Source organism: Abramis brama, assembly GCF_963993115.1.
Source record: "Abramis brama genome assembly, chromosome: 16".
Lineage (NCBI taxonomy): Eukaryota > Metazoa > Chordata > Actinopteri > Cypriniformes > Leuciscidae > Abramis > Abramis brama.
The window spans coordinates 31,244,484-31,258,555 of record NC_139978.1 but is presented as its reverse complement, the minus strand read 5'-3'; the positions used below and the strand labels follow the sequence as shown (position 1 = coordinate 31,258,555).

The following is a 14,072-nucleotide window of genomic DNA, read 5'->3' as shown; positions in this document are numbered from 1 at the left end:
CATTGTGTCAATTACTAAAGACAGTATTTTTACTCATCCCCTGGTGCATTTAAACAGGAAATGCATTGTCTGTGTTAATAGACAGCATGTCAGACATGCCGTCCTCAAACATTTTGTTGAAGGCAACCCAGAATATTTATTTAAATTCAGGTATCATAATACACCTGTAAGCTGAATTCACCCTTTCCCAAGATGTCCATTTCAGTGGAAAATGATCTTGTAAAATGTAGCATTTGTTAGATTACAGACATTACTGCATGTCTTTAAATTCCAAAGTTTATTTGTGAAATACCGGTTCATTTTGCTATTAAAGGGCTACTCTTAGTGTCCATACATCCGTCAAAAACACATCTGGTTTGTTTCTTGTGAACGTTGGAGTAAACAAGCTTCATTTTGCAGTGCTTCCTTAAAGGGAAGTAATGTTCACCCAGAAATGAAAATTCTGTTATCATGTACACACCCTCATGTCATTCCAAACCTGTATGACTTTCTGTCTTCTGTGGAACAAAAGAAGATATTTTGAAGAATGTCGGTAACCAAATGGTTTTGGTTCTCATTGACTTCCATTGCATGGACAAACATCCAGTTCAGTTCAATTCAGTTTGGTTACCAACATTCTACAAAATATCTTCTATGTTCCACAGAAGAAAGAAAGTCTTACAGGTTTGGAAGAGTAATTGATGACAGAATTTTCATTTTTGGGTGAACTATCCCTTTAAGGCAGACTAGTTGATTTTGAACAAAACAATTAAATTTCTTATGCTCACCAACGATGCATTCATTTGATCAAAATACAGTAAAAACAGTAATATTGTGAAATATAACCATTTTCTATTATAATATATATTAACTTGTTGGCAAAGCTGAATTTTCAGCATCATTACTCCTGTCTTCATTGTCACATGATCCTTCAGAAATCATTCTAATATGATGATTTGCTGATCAAGAAACATTTCCTATTATCAGTTTTGAAAACAGATGTGCTGCCTACTATTTTTGTGGAAACTGTGATCATTTTTTCTTTTTCAGGATTCTTTGATTTAAATAGAAATTTCAAAAGAACAGCATTTATTTGAAAAAGAAAACTTTTGTAACATTATAAAAAGTATAATATTTACTTGCTGAATAAATGTATTAATTTCTTTAAAGAAAAAATCTTGGTAACTTGATAATCTTCTATATGAACTAGTTGCTTATTAGAATGCATATTACTAGGATATTGGCAGTTTATTAGTACTTATAAGCAATTATTAATGCCTTATTCTGCATGACCATATTCAACATCCCTTAATCCTACCTAATATCTAAACTTAACAATTACCTAACTATTAATAAGCAGTAATTAGGAGTTTGAGGCAAATGTCGTCGTTAATAGTTAATGTAGTGAGAATCGGACCCTAAACTAAAGTGTGACCAAAATCTCACTGCTAATTATTTCTAACTTGTGATTTAGCAGATGCTTCAATCCATTACTAGAACAATCCCTCTTGGAGCAACCTGGGGTTACGTGTCTAACTCAGAGGCACAATGGTCTAGCCTAGAAATCTAGATGCACCGAGTTGTGATGGTTCCACGTGAATTCCCTGCTACTTGAAAACAAAGAAGAGCTGCTGCTGCCGGTCTTTCGAATCTGCTTTGGCCGCGACTCTGGAAGACTTGGAGTTAAGCTTTTCTTTGATGAGAAAAGAACAAAGAACGGCACTGAAGTCATTCTTAAAAAAGGAAGATGTGTTCGGAGTTTTGCCGACCAGATACGGCAAAAGTTTAATCTATCAACTAGCTCCGCTGGTGGGAAAACGCTCTGGTTGGTTGTAGCGCTATCCTATTGCGTGCAGAGGGAATTTGAAAGACAACCGTTTATCCCGCCCCTCGGATTGAGCCTTGCCAATGTTGTGTTCCCAGACCCAACATCTTGATGTGGGTCTGGCTTGTCAGGCTAACAATGGTCTTAATTCTCTCATCAATCCTTGCTGAGTTTGAACAAACAGCCTTTAAACCTGTAAGCCCAGAGGTTTTATGTATAATACTTGCATACATTTCATCCTAGAGGTCTGGATGATACATTAATGAATCGAACAGATCCCATTTTCTTCAACTCACAGACGCATTTGCAGAGATTAAGATTATCAGTGAATAGTATTGTACATTTTAATCTGTTCCTCACACAAAGCTTTCACATTACTTCAGAAGACTCATAATGTAGTGCACAAGGCATATAAATATTATTTAGGAGACTTTTGCATCATTTCTTTGAAACTTAATCATATTAGATTTGATTTTTGGGTGAACTATCCCTTCAACCACTAGGCTACACCAGACGCCACTCTGTTAAGGGACTCTGTCATCTCTTTAGTGAGTCAAGGTTACACTAGCGTCCATGAAGATATAGAAGTAATACACCCAGATTTTGTTCTGTGTGTTATTAATGGGGAAGGGGGGCTGAGATCAATATTCTTATGGGCTGTAAAACTCAGGTTAATGGTGCAGGACTGGTAGTCGATTGCTATGCGCTGCCTTCTCTCCTCTCTTGTCCGGTTCCTCGGGGCTTGCTGGCTCCCAGCCCCTCATTTCATCTACTGCAATACAAATCGGACGCAGACCTTTAAAAGGATTTATGTGGTCGTACAGAACCGTTGGACTGGCCCCTGGCTGTCTGGGCAGAAACACTAAATGACCTTTTAGTGTGGTCACAGTCTGAGAGGGCGAGGAATGGCGGTGAATACGAGCAAACTGGACTTCGGTGGCCTTCGAGTGACCTGCATTACTACAAAGCCATTTCTTCAAACATATGATGGAAGTAGAAATGGAAAGAGGGAAGAAAATAAAGGGGAACCAGATGAAAGAAAAGGGTCGCCGCCTGTATGTGCGACTGGACGCAGCGCTGTCCATTTTCAAAGTGAATTCCTGCAGGTTTTGTGTGTAGCTTGTTACGAAACCAGATCAATAGTGTGTGCAGTTTGGACCCTGATGGTTTTCCTCCATTTACTGGAAGAGAAAAAGCACATATAAGTCAATTTAGTGCTCTTGGGGCATATTGATTTAATCTCTTATTTTTTTCCCAGGTCACCTGTACTTCTGACACTCCAAGTCGGTAACTGGTTTGTGTGGGTGTGCGTTGGAGTTTACCTGAATATACCTGTGTGTGTCTTTCCATAGATTCACATCGATATCCCGAGGACGAACCCTTTGATTCCTTTGTTCCAGCAGCCGCTGGTGCAGGAGGTATGTGGTATTCTCTGGCACCAACACCTGAGTCTCGTTGCACACCGCACCTGCGTCAGACCCTCCGATGTCACACAGCAGGCACTACACACTTACTATAATTGCATAGATAAGAGAGTGAGTCTCACAATCATGACTGTCACATTTTACCTTGAAATCAAAAAAAAAAAAAAAAAAAGTAAGCCTATTTTTAGGACTATTTTTTGCATTGTGACAATTGTTTGTAAGACAATTAAGACACATTTCTCCCAATTTACCATTACTATAATGCATCTGAGTGTTTTGAGCTTTTTCTTTCCAAATTCCCATTTTTCTCTGGTGATTCTCAATACATTCTAATTACTGTAATATGACAAGCTCTTCTTAAATTGGCATAAATGACAATACATATTTGTTTAAATGCACTGCAGCAGGCACATTTTCTTCTCATTCTCATGTAAATAATGTCTTGTTGCAGAATATAATTGGTCATATTTCACACCAAGTCAAAATTTAGACAAAGACATATTCTTGAAAAGCTTCAAGAGATTCACTCAAGAAAAAAGCTTATATTTTTACTTTTTTGGTTTGTTTATATTCATAGTTTTTGGTTTAGTCCTTAAAATTTGTCAATATTTAATCTTGATTTGATAATTTACTTAATAAATATTTATACATATGTATGTGGAAATATATGCAGTTCAGTTATTTTGTGAAGCTGTTCAGTTTACCAGTGTTCGGCTCTTTCAGCTCAAACTTTTTGGTAATTTTTTTTTTTTTCTGATGCATAATCTGTCTTGTTATAATTGGTCAAAAAGACATCTTTAAAAAAACATTTTTCCAGTAAATCCGCTGATGATATTAACTGGATGGGTTGCTTGCAGCCAGCTGAGCATTGTGTCATTGAATGCTTACCAGCAGGGGGTGCTGTGGTGTTTTTAACTTGTTAGAGGAGTGTACAACACTTGTGTAACCTATAAACAAGGAACAGAGCACTTGAAATGCAGCTGCGTTTGGAAATGCAAGCATCCAAATGAGTTTACCTGTTGGTCTGTCAAGAGTGAATTAAGCAGCATCAATTGGCAAAAGTCTACACAACAATCACAGTTCTTATGAGAAATTTGTGAGAATCATTGAAAGCAATTGTTTTGTTTTTCAGGTGTTTGAGCGGATTCTGTTCATCTGGGCCATCCGTCACCCCGCTAGTGGATACGTGCAGGGCATTAACGACCTGGTTACACCTTTTTTTGTGGTCTTCCTCTCTGAATTCGTAGGTAAGCATTTAATAACCTTCCACATGGATCAGTTGGTCCGCTTGACTGATTCTTCACCTTTCTGAATGTGTCCTTTTGGTTGAGCACATCAGTTCAGTTTGCTCCGCTAATGGCGCGTTGACGTGTGTGAGTCAGAGAGATGCAGACAGGACAGTATCTGACAGATGATGGTGGAAAATGGTTGTATAAATGTAAACAAACTGACAATATCCTGTTGAAAATGTCAAACACAAAAATACAGAATATCAATTATCTTTGAAAGAAACTCTGAAAGATAGACAGTGGGTGAATGAGAGAAATGGTGAAAGAGGGAGACAAATGGAGAGAGTGACAGACAGAAAGAAAGGGAAATGGGAAGAAGACAGAGAGAGAGAGAGACAGTTTGATAGACAAGGAATTAGACAGAGAGAAAAAACACAGGGACAGACAGATGGGGAGAGAGGAAGACAGGAGAGATGGATAAACAGAGAGAACGATCATTCAATCTATCATTCTATCTGTCTGATATTCTATCTATCGCTCTATGTATCGTTTGACTGTTCTATCTATCACTATCTATCGGTCTAGTTGTTGTCTTGGAGCAGTAGATGATAGATAGATATGCATTAGATATAGATAGATAGACAGACACATAGACAAAGGGACAGATGGAGAAAGACAGATAAAGTCAGGCAGGGAAATAGACTCTCCAGCTCTTGTCCTCATTGCTATTCTCCCTCCACCCGGCAGCTTTCCCCTCCCTTCCTTATTTATTTCCTGTCCTCTCATGTGAAGGTTAATTACTTATGGATAGTTAAGGATTACAGAAGAACAATAGGAGGCTCATTGATCTCTCTGGTGTGCGCTGCTGCAATGTCACCAGTGCAAACACCAGGACATACCCACAGATTACCTGGATCACCAATCGATTTCTCTTTTTCTCCCCTGTCTGTCTCTCTCTCTCTGGCTGTCTACCTCGCCCAGCACTCTTTCTGTCTTTTCCTCATCCCTCTGTTTCTCCACAAAGCTCATTTAGCGAAAAGCAGATTTTTCATACGGGCGCTTTCGTGTCATTCTGCAGGGCCTTTCAATCTCTAATTTGTTTGCGGGCTATGTGAATATGTGTGTGCGTTTGGGATTCACCTTGTGTATGAGCGAGCGACTCAATGCCGCAGGTTGAATGAGCCGCATTGATCGGCTGGATTTAAGTGTTTACAGAGGCTTGTGAGGGTGCCGAGCACACGGTGGGGGGCTCGACCCGCCGATCGATGCATCTGAACGAACTTCATGATCCCAACATGCTGGCAGCGGGAGATAAAAGAGCGGGGTTAGCGCCCTCCCTCCGGCCCAGGTTTCACCCCCGCCGTCGAGACCGGGGGGCAAACGCGTCTGGGTTCACGGGCGCTAACTGCTTCGCTTGCTCTCAAACGCAGCGTTTTGCCAACTTTCGCTGCGCTGTTTCTCTTGGCCGGCACGCCTCAGTGGCTTTCTAGGGCTCCTTTGCGAGCTTTTTAGCTTTCTGCTGAGACCGTCCTCTGAGAAGGCGAGAGAGAGAGACGGCATAGGAGAATATTGGCGCTTCACATTTAGCTCAATATCAGCGAGTAGCGTTTTAAAGAGTAGCCGGCAGGAAGGAGAGTCACGGCGCCCTTCGGTTTAAAGTGTTGGTATTGATGCGCCAAAGAATTTGAAGTGGAGGGGCGAGACACAAAGAGGAGGGAATATTCTCAAAGGGTAAATCATCACATTTACCCTGACAGACGAAGAGGACAGCGGGGAAATCTCCTCTGTAAACCATCAATGCCCTGTCTCCGTCTCTCTCACTCTCCCTCATACACACATTCATTTTTTTATTACTGAAGAGGGTGTGTGATATTCTCACCTTATTATTTATTGTCTTCCTGGTTTTATGAACCGTTATTTGCTCCATCGCTGTGCATATTTCGGATTAGATGGGTGGTCAGGGTGGGATTTGTGGTTTGGTGGTTGTGTTACTGAATCTGAGCAACAACCCACAAGAGGGTAAAGGCTTTTGTGGCTTGAAAATGTTCATCAAAACATTGATAAAATAATCGCAGTAATATAGTTTATAAAATGTAGGCTGTTTATAGTTGTCAAGCAACATGACTCTTTAAAAGTATTGTTCACCCAAAAATGAAAAGTCTGTCATTCCAAACCTGTATGACTTGCTTTCTTCTGTTGAAAAAGAATGAATCAATCACTGAGTGAATCAGTGAATAATGAATCAGTCGTTTCTTTCCATGCAATTGGCACCTGGAGCTTTTTAAGCTTGAAAAAAGCACCATTAAAGTAGTCCATGACTAATGCATTAAATTCCAAGTAATATGATAGCTTTGTGATTTAAGTTATTCGCAGGAAATCTTCTCCTCCAGTGGTTGTGACCGGATCATTAAATCAGTGAATTGAGATTGGTCTGGATTTGTGATTTTGTGAATGGATCATTCAGACCCATTTTTTTAACTGAATCAGCTGATTCATCAATTGGTTACAAATTAGACATAGCTACTTCTCTCATTAACATGCCGAGTAGAACTCGGGTGGATGTCAAGATTCAATTAAGTATTCAATGAACAATTTTATATGGCTTCAAAGACTTTAAATATGGTGTCATATTAACCACTCTTATTAATAATAATAATAATTAATTACATTTATATAGCGCTTTTCTCGGCTCTCAAAGCACTTTACATAGAAGGGGGAATCTCCTCAACCACCACCAATGTGTATCATGATCCACCTGGATGATGCGACGGCAGCCATAGTGCGCCAGAACGCCCACCACACACCAGCTTACTAGTGGAGAGGAGACGGAGTGATGAAGCCAATCAGTATATATATGGGGATGATTAGTAGGCCATGATGGACAGAGGCCACTGGGCAAATTTGGCCGGGATGCCGGGGTTAAACCCCTACTCTTTCGAAAGACATCCTGGAATTTTTTTATGTCCACAGAGAGTCAGGACCTCGGTTTAACGTCTCATCTGAAGGACGGTGCTCTTTGACAGTATAGTGTCCCCGTCACTTTACTGGGGTGTTAGGACCCACACAGACCACAGGGTGAGTGCCCCCTACTGGCCTCACTAACACCGCTTCCAGCAGCAACCTGGTTTTCCCAGCAGGTCTCCCATCCAGGTACTAACCAGGCTCAGCCCTGCTTAGCTTCAGTGGGCAACCAGTCTTGGGCTACAGGGTGATTATAGACTTTGTTGATTAGACTTTTATGTTGATTTTGCATCTTTTTTTTAAGCTTAAGAGTTCCAGTTCTGTTGTTTTCCACTGAAAAAAAGAAAGTCATACGAGTTTGGAATGAGAAAATTATGTTTTTTGGGTGAACTATTCCTTTCATAAAGAATTCAATTGATGTGCGGTCACCAGGTGTGCGTCTGTCGGCATATTTCATAAACCGCTTTGAACATGGCTCATCCAATCCGCTTTTAGAGTCTGAGCTACATAATATGGATCATTTAATGCTCAAACTGAGAAATGGAGGAATGACCTGAATGAGCTATGATTTGTTTCCCGAGCTGCAGACTTCACTTATGATTATTGAATGATCTCTCCAGTCTCTCATACTCACACACATACATACACGGCACAATAACCCCCTTTTTCCCCACAGGGTCAGAGAACAAGGTGGCAAAGCCTCTCTTTGTGCCACAAACAGGATTTCTCCTGCATTCTGTAAAGCCGCTTTATGCTGCAGCACTATGTGTGTGTGTGTGTGTGTCCGAAGCTTTGGAGTGATGTTGAAATGTGGAGGGCTAAATGGATCAGGAATCTCTCCAGTGCTGTGGCCAGTGACATATGGCCAGGCCTATGACCGGCAGGGCACTCCATGCTTCATTTGTGGTCAAAGAGGGCTATTTACTTTGCTTTTCCAGCTTTTTTCCCCCCTGCCAGCTCTTTCCTGTCGTTCTCCATCCGTCTTTTTTTACTCGAATCCCATCCGGGCTCTCACTCGGCCCCCATCAGCTGTTCTTCCTGCTGCAATGCAGAGGTTTCCTGACAGTTTCCTCTCAGAGTTTGAGCAGAGAGGTTTTTGCCATTCCTCTACCTGCTTACCCCTCTGATTCACACATACAGTGGGGAAAATAATTATTTGATCCTGATTTTGTAAGTTTGCCCACTTACAAAGAAATTCATCATTTTTATGGTAGGTTTATTTGAATAGATAGAGACAGAATATCAACCAAAAAATCCAAAGAAAACACATTGTATAAAGGTTATAACTTGATTTGCATTTCAGTAAGTGAAATAAGTATTTGATCCCCAAGTAAAACATGACTTAGTACTTGATGGAGAAACCCTTGTAGGCAAGCACAGAGGTAAGATGTTTTTTTTTTTTGTAGTTGGTCACCAGGGGCCTCATGTATAAAACTTTGCGTAGATTTCATCCTTAAAGTGTGCGTACGCACATAAGGCAGAATTTGCGTACGCACAAAAGTTTTCAGATTTATAAAACCGTCCGTACGCCAGAACCTGCGCAGAATTCACTTTATAAATCCCAGTCAGCGGAAGATTGTGCGCACATGCGTCTCCACCCTGAAATAACCATATATGGAGCTTACAACGCCTAGTTTTACTATGCATATCCTCATCTGCATATCATTTGCATATGATTATTCATCCACGTGATAACGTTTAACGGTACAAGACACATTACATTAATAAAAGTCATGTATTTGCCTATCCTTGTCTTGTTTTTGAATACATAAATCAAATAGTGTAAAATACATTTAATCTTTTCCACTGGCCGAATAGTATTTTTAATTGATTTATATTTTTAATGGAAACAGATAGGCCTTGGGCATTATTTGCACGAAACTATTTTCTCAGACAATCTGGTATTATCATGATAAGCAATTATCTCTGTGGTTAAAACATTTAAACACAGCACGCTACAGGAAACGTGTTCAAAAACATCGCATCCACAACAAATATTTCTATTGATTGAATTTGAATATAAAAAATGTTGTAACTTCTCAGTAATGATTTCATGTTTAAGTGTTCTCTATTAATTTGAATGGCATATTTAATCTAAATGTTTATATCATAAGTAAAACATAGTTTATATCAGAAGTATTTTATTTATTTAAACTGTTATTTGCATCAGTTTCACTAAACGGCCCAACGCGCTCGCTGGCGCGGACATTTAAGAAGGGATGGATATTTGCTTCAAGTGACAGGTTGGTGAGCGAAATTATATTTGTATTATCTTGTATTTCTTTAGATTTTCTGTCTAAAAGTGATCTTCTGCAAGACACCAGTGCAGAGCTATAATGAAATAGAGTCCAAATTTTATTAAAATCAATGAATCCATCAAACTCCATCATAATCATATCATAATGATAATTCGGGTTGATGCAATTTGATTTATTGGGTGATGTAATAGGATAATTTAGAAGTTTTTCATTTTAAATAGTTATTGCTATTTGGGCCAGTTGGTGTCGCCAAAACACATACTCTTCTAAAAGAGTGCGTACGCACGGTCAAGAGCATCCTTACGGTGCGCACTTATCTACGCCTAGTTTATTTTTTATAAATCCCGATATGTGCGTGGAAAAATGCGTACGCATATTTCTATGCCCATTTTGTGCGTACGCAACGTTTATACATCAGGCCCCAGGTGTGCACACATCTCTGGAGGGATTTTGGTCCACTCCTCTTTACAGATCCTCTCTAAATCCTTAAGTTTTCTTAGCTGTCATTAAGCAACTCAAAGTTTCCGCTCCCTCCACAGATTTTCTATAGGATTGAGGTCTAGAGACTGGCTAGGCCACTCAAAGACCTTAATGTGCTTCTTTTTGAGCCACTCTTTTGTTGCCTTGGTGGTATATTTTGGGTCATTGTCATGCTGGAAGACCCATCCACGACCCATCTTCAGTGTTCTGGCTGAGGGAAGGAGGTTCTCGTCCAAGGTTTTACGGTACATGGCCTGGTCCATCCGCCCCTCAATACGGTGAAGTCGTCCTGTACCCTTAGCAGAGAAACAGCCCCAGAGCACAATGTTTCCACCTCCGTGCTTGACTGTAGGGATGGTGTTCTTGGGGTCATCGTCAGCATTTCTCTCCCTCCAAACACGACGGATTGAGTTGATGCCAAAGAGCTAAATTTTGGTCTCATCTGACCACAGCACTTTCTCCCAAGCCTTCTCTGAATCATTTAGATGTCCATTGAGCAGGGGTACCTTGCGGGCGCTGCAGGATTTCAATCCAGGGTGTTACCAAACAGCATTTGTTTGAAATCAAAATCTTTTGTAACAATATATATATATATATCTCTTTACTGTCCATTTTGATTCAATTTATAGCATCCTTGATGAATAATTTGTTTTAAAAAAATCTTACCGACCCCAAACTTTTGAACAGTAGTGTACATACTTTTATTGTCTAGTAGATGGGGATGTACCAATATGAGAATAACCGATAACCAATAATTCTTTATATTTGAAAGCCGATGACTGATATATTGGCCGATAAATCTAAATCCAAATTTTTATATAATTTGAGAGCCTGATTACAAAAACAAAACTCTTACCATTTAAAAGCCTTGTCCCAAGCACACAATTATAATATTCTCATTATAATTTTATGGAGCCGATATGACAGACTTGGTTTGCACATGTTGCACTTAACTGTATTTTCCTATTTTGAAGTGATTCCAATCATATTTCAATCAATTCAAAATCATCATGGCGAACAGTGTGCATCTGAAGTGTCTCAGCTGAAGGAAATTATCCATTATTTATCGGCTTTAATGTATGGACCAAATTTGGGCCGATAACATTAAAAATGAACACATATCGGCCGATACCGATATTGTGGCCTATATATCATGCATCCCTACTAGTAGCAGTATGCAAATACGGGCTTAGCCTAATGCTGTTCACAGTCAGTTTGATTTTGTCTCTAACAACAGACCTCAGCAGCAGTTGTCCATATGGTCTTCAGCACGTGTTGATTTGCAGCTTCAGTTGAGTATCTACGGTCATTGGAGAGCATGTATTCTTCATTGTGTCTTCGACCTTGGATCTGACCTTCTTTTCTATACTTCAGCTCTCACGTACCGCAATAAGTCGTGTGATTGACTGAATTGCTTTGGCGATGCGCAAGCTGCATGCAAACATGCGCTCTCTCTCTCTCTCTCTCTCTCTCTCTCTCTCTCTCTCTCTCTCTCTCTCTCTCTCTCTCTCTCTCTCTCTCTCTCTCTCTCTCTCTCTCTCTCTCTCTCTCTCTCTCTCTCTCTCTCTCTCTCCTTCCTTCCTTCCTTCCTTCCTTCCTTCCTTCTCTTTACTCAGTGCTTCATCAAAATAGCTCCTTGTTCTTCCTCCCCTCCCTTCCTTATTAAGAAAAGAGGAAGAGAGAGAGATCAAGAGATGGAGGACTACATTAGTTGTGCGGTGGGTGGGTGGGTGAGTGGAGTGGCACACAGAAGTCTTTTCCAGCCAGGTCTGGCTCTCTGGGGCATAATGTGTGTATCAGCATCATTTAGCACATACTGTTTAAAGAGTCGGGAAAGGTCATGGCTGCTAGGGGAAGCCTGCGGAGGGAGGGAGGGAGGGAGAGGGGCGAGTTGATGAATGTGTTGAATAAAGAATGCAGTTTGCCGGCTAATGATCTAATGGCTTCGTGGTGTCTGTGCATACGATGCACGACACACCAGAACTGCTTTCGCCCGCAAGAAAACAAAGACTGCTGTGAACACCTGCAGCATGTGTGCTGGTTTGATCTGCTAGTGACCCAACATTAATGTGAGTGTGTGTGTGTGTGTGTTTTGTGTGTATTCTTTTTCATAGAAGAAGATGTCGAAAATTTTGAAATGGCAAGTTTACCACTGGATACGCAACGAAACATCGAAGCCGACAGCTTTTGGTGCATGAGCAAATTGCTGGATGGGATACAGGTATTTGATCCACTCAAGGTTTATGGTAGATGGTAGATGTCATAACCATCTTTCTCCATCAGTGTCCATTCAAAAGTAGCATTAATTCGGTTCACTTATTTGGACATTGGCATTTAAAAATGTTCTGCTTTGCGAAAGCAATGTATAAATCCTAACTTTTAAAAAATTTCATTTTACCTAAGTTTGTAATTTTCTTCTTCTTCCTCCTCTTCTTCTTTCTCATCCTCTTCTTCTTCTTCCTCTTCTTCCTCTTCTTCCTCTTCTTTTTCTTCCTCATTTTCTTCATCGTCTTCTTCCTCGTCTTCCTCTTCTTCTTCCTCATCATCTTCCTCTTCCTTCTCTTCTTTGATTTTATCTTCCTCGATTTTGTCTTCCTCATCCTCTTCTTCTTCCTCGTCCTCTTCTTCGTCCTCTTCTTCCTCTTCCTTGTCATCCTCTTCTTCTTCCTTGTCCTCTTCTTCTTTTTCCTTCTCTTCTTATTCTTCTTCTCTGCCCTCTTCTTCTTAATAATAATAATAATAATAATAATACAACTACTATTAATAATATTTTTTTATTTTTGTTAATGTTTATTTCCTTAAATGTTTATATAAACATATAAATGTGTATATATAATAAAATGTACAAATTATTTCATTCTTTCTGTCATCATCATCTTTCTTATTCTTTGTTCTTATTCCTCTTATTTCCTAATAATCATATTACTTTAAAATAATAATAATAATAACAGCCTTTTTACTGTTTTCATTTCACTTTATTCAAAGGAGGCAAACTTCATAATATATCGAATAATTTTATTGTTATTACTGTTAATATTTATTATTATATTAAATATATAATACTGTTAATTATAATATGTAATTACTGTTTATTTATATTTTTTAAATGAATTTTATTTATAAATTTGTTCATTCATATAGCCATTGTCTGTCTTATTCTTATTCCTCTATATTTCTTAAAGTGCCCCTATTATGCTATCCTAATGTTGTTTGAGTCTCCTACAACAGGTTTACATGCATTAAAGGTCAAAAAACTGTTTCATTTTCTCATAATATACATTTGCACATCACCACATTTTCAATGATTCTCAAACGACTTGTCAGATGAATCAATATCTCTAAGTCCCTCCTTTCCGCAAGCTACTCTGCTCTGATTGGCCAGACAGCTGAGTCTGTTGTGATTGGTCTACCGTGTACAGCGCGCGTCGAAAACAAAAACGCCCATTGCCATAACAACGTCAGCTCTGCTTGTCCTGAGGCTTCCTACACCGTAAACTAAAGATAGTAGCGAACAATGACGTCGATTTTACCATATCAATCTGAGCGTGAGTCCGATGATGAGACATTGAAAGAACTAGTTATTCAACCCGAACCTCCATCGCAAGGACGACTCGAGCAGGACATTTCTCAGTGATACACTTCTCAGTTTGAGGTACATAATGTTGCAACTGTAATTCCTCACCATCAGCATTAACAAGTGCATGTCCATCATCAAAACGAACTATTTTATAGTACATTTTATTTTGAAAAGCAAAATTCAAATCACGTACTTCCATCATGCATCAGCCAAGCTACTGCAATTAAGATGGTAATGGTAATTTCTCCAGGTATTCTTGGTCAATCTGCAGTTCTCTTAGGACAGTATCGCTTCTGTGTCTTTTTATTTAGACTAAACCCTGTAGTGGTCATCCTGTCC

General features: G+C 39.5%; 1 protein-coding gene across 2 annotated transcripts in view; it reads left to right on the top strand.

The window, feature by feature from the left end:
* Positions 1–14,072, top strand: part of tbc1d22b (TBC1 domain family, member 22B) — a 47,824-nt gene that overhangs the window by 16,641 nt on the left and 17,111 nt on the right. For both annotated transcript variants that reach the window (XM_084086396.1, XM_084086395.1), the window contains 3 exons: positions 3,157–3,222; positions 4,361–4,475; positions 12,271–12,377. In XM_084086396.1, the coding sequence (XP_083942522.1) occupies positions 3,157–3,222; positions 4,361–4,475; positions 12,271–12,377 (288 nt within the window). The remainder of the gene's footprint in view (positions 1–3,156; positions 3,223–4,360; positions 4,476–12,270; positions 12,378–14,072) is intronic.